The 2,967-nt window shown below is 43.0% G+C and overlaps 2 protein-coding genes across 2 annotated transcripts in view; one reads left to right on the top strand and one right to left on the bottom strand.

Moving 5' to 3' along the window:
- Positions 1-1,707, bottom strand: part of slc16a2 (solute carrier family 16 member 2) — a 24,506-nt gene extending 22,799 nt beyond the window's left edge. The window contains exon 1 of the mRNA XM_032527645.1: positions 846-1,707. Within this exon, the coding sequence (XP_032383536.1) occupies positions 846-1,269 (424 nt within the window). The 5' untranslated portion in view covers positions 1,270-1,707. The remainder of the gene's footprint in view (positions 1-845) is intronic.
- A 148-nt stretch (positions 1,708-1,855) lies between these two features.
- Positions 1,856-2,967, top strand: part of LOC116696573 (leucine-rich repeat neuronal protein 4) — a 12,111-nt gene continuing 10,999 nt past the window's right edge. Inside the window, exon 1 of the mRNA XM_032527646.1 lies at positions 1,856-1,923. Within this exon, the coding sequence (XP_032383537.1) occupies positions 1,882-1,923 (42 nt within the window). The 5' untranslated portion in view covers positions 1,856-1,881. The remainder of the gene's footprint in view (positions 1,924-2,967) is intronic.

The raw sequence follows: 2,967 nt of genomic DNA, 5'->3' as shown, positions 1-2,967 counted from the left end.
TAGCTAGACTACCTGTCCAATCTGAGTTTTCTGTTGAATGACTAAAACAATTTTGGAACGTACAAGTTTATATACTATGTGGCATTTATGTCTCTCTTAAGTTTAGCATAGAATTATTGTCATGTGATGTGTGTCTGTCTCTCGCTCTCTCTCTTTTTCTCTCTCTCTCTCTCTCTTTCTTGTGTTTTTTAACTTTAAACAGTTGAAACAGTGAAAAAAAACGAATAAACAATGTATTCTATGTATTTAGGGGTGCAAAAAACCTGAGTCAAAACTTTTTACAAGTTAGAAAGTTTTTTGGGTCACACTTTTCAAGTACAATTCAAAAGTCTATGATAAAATTCTATCACTTTTAGCTTTTGGGGGCAACGACTTTATTTATCAATGAGACTTGTGACTAACAGAAATGGATTAGCAGCGAGTTAATGGAGTTAAATAACACTGGTGTTGATGAATGGATAGCTAGTATAGTTGACTGGTTAAATGACTGTTAATGATTGAACATCAGTGATAGTGCTCTCCAAAACATGCAGTTGACCAACTCAATAACACTATGTTTTGTTTGCCACTTTGAGTTCTTGATCACTTGAACTCTGAGCTGACCCACGTCTCTTTTAGAGGCATAGATGCATGTGATGACATGTAGGCTATTTAGTAACCTGTACAGCATAATAATATTAAGCTGGTGTTACTTAAAGGTTTAATCCTCCACTGGCGGTCCAATTCCCACCAGACTTTTGCCTATAAGTCGGCTAATTGTAATCAAGCATGCATCCAAGACAAATGTACTTCTGTCCACCAGTTATTTTTTCATTTCATCCTCAGATTCGCCTCAGGCTACTCACCGACTTTGAACTGAGACGTCTGGTCGTCTGGATCTACATGCTCCTTCATCAGCATCATATGCAAGATGCCGAAAGAGTTTTGAATGCCGAAGATCGACCCATTGCACCAGGTTGCTGCAAAAACCACCAGCCAGCCGAAACCTCCTTCTGGTGGGACGAATGCGGCTCCGTGGCCGTGCTCTTCCACCTGGACAACCGCGTCCGATTCAGAAGCCGGGGAGAGGGGCGGCTTGCTCCCGGCCTCGATTAGCTGCACGGCGCTGTCCTCCTGCACGATTTTACACTCGCTGCCTGCCGCCTGGTCAGCCTTGCTCCGGTCTGCTTCTTGGGGAGCCTCTCTTTGCTCCGTCTGAGAATCTGGCTCCTCCGTCAGGGAACCTCCGCTGGACGGTTGCGCTTGATTGTCTAGCCCGTTGATTCCCATGCTGTCTGTTCGGGTGAGGAGAGGTTACTGTGGGCTCTCGGCGCACATGCATGAGATATAGGTCACTGACATAAGAGCACGGATTTGGATAACAGATTTGATTGGTTGTCAGTCAAAATGTGCAAGAAAAACGAGCCTCCTACACTCCGCTTATAGCCCAAGTCTGAGCGTCAACTTCCACGAATAAACTCCAACCTGCAAACATTAAATGTGTCATTCTGGTCGAAGGTCTGTTTTTTTTAGGAATTAGCAAGCACAGCCTAGTTCTCTTTTAAATGTAACTAAGCAAATGTCACTGGAAATAGCAAATAGACTAAAACCATGTAATTTATTTTGCTGGCTTCCCTGTTCGGTGCCAACTACGGATCATCAACCTGTGAAAACGTCCGCTCAGTCTCAACCGTGTGTCGTCCCGTCACACAGTCCGCGCACAGTCCGTAACATCCCCCGGTGGTCATATAAACGATTAGGCGCTCCTCCTCTTTCATCTGATATCTTTACACGGTGTAAATGTAAAATAGGTAGGCCTATGTAGGTCCCGGAGTCTCTCAAAGCTCCGGTCGTCATTCAGCGGCGCACCTCCACCTCCCTTCCCCGCCCAGCGTCCGGCCGATGGACGGTTCTAACCAATGGCGGAGCGTCACTACAGTTACGGTACAGTTGTGGGACGAGGTTGCACTTCGTGTCTTATCTGATTTACGTAAAGAGCCGAGCACCTCTCAGCTTCAGACCTCGTTATCAACATTAGCCTACTTTCCTCTTCATACTAGACTGGTAGCTAACTAACGCTAATGTCAAGTAGTTAGCCGTCGACGGTGGAGGATAAGCTATGTAAGCTAGCCTAGCATATAGCTACTACATTCACTGTCATCAACAGGGTTGTTAACGTTCATGTAGCCGTTGAATATGTGACGGTTCCGGCGATGAACGGTTGTTGTTGTTTTTAGCCGGTGCTTATTTAATGCTTATAATATGGTGCATTAAAGCATGTTTGTAATGGTCTACTCCTGTCCCACCTAGCCTACCGTAATACTGTAACGTAATGTTCCAGCCGGTTCCAGCCCAATCTCTGGTCTATTCCAGCTAAGAAGGGTGTTCATAATGCACAACGTTAGACCAACATAAGAGTGCCCACTCTTCTCTTAAAATTACTATAATCACTGGATTATGAGTACACATGGATTTACTGTTGTAGTGTTTGCTATCTGGTTTAATCTATATAATTCATCACTTAATAAACTGATAAAGTCTTTATGCAGTTGTCATACAAGTGTTATGGAATAAAAGTTTAATATTTGTGTTTCACTAGCTATATCTTACTGTTTCTAAATGTAGCACTCGAAGCAGTTAAGCATAACCTTAATGGAGGCGTATGCTTAGGTAGCTTACGTGATCCTTGCCATTTTTGAGTTGTATCCACATGATTGAATGCACTCATTGTAAGTCTCTTCGGATAAAAGGATCAGCTAAATACATGCAGGCCTTATGCAGGTTTTCCCTACCATTGTAATGCTTAAGCGCAGCATCCAAGCAGGTTTGGGCACCACCTAATGTGAATGAATGTAAAATCAATGTGAACAGCAAAACTAATTTAGGCCTAATTACTTTTCCAAGATCTAATGATTGTAGTTGGTCCCCAGTGGACTTCTTAGCAAGTTTAGCTTTTTAAGTATTATTAAATGTCTGCTCTATTTTTTT

Source organism: Etheostoma spectabile, chromosome 10 (genome assembly GCF_008692095.1).
Source record: "Etheostoma spectabile isolate EspeVRDwgs_2016 chromosome 10, UIUC_Espe_1.0, whole genome shotgun sequence".
Lineage (NCBI taxonomy): Eukaryota > Metazoa > Chordata > Actinopteri > Perciformes > Percidae > Etheostoma > Etheostoma spectabile.
This window is presented reverse-complemented; position numbering and strand designations above follow the sequence as displayed.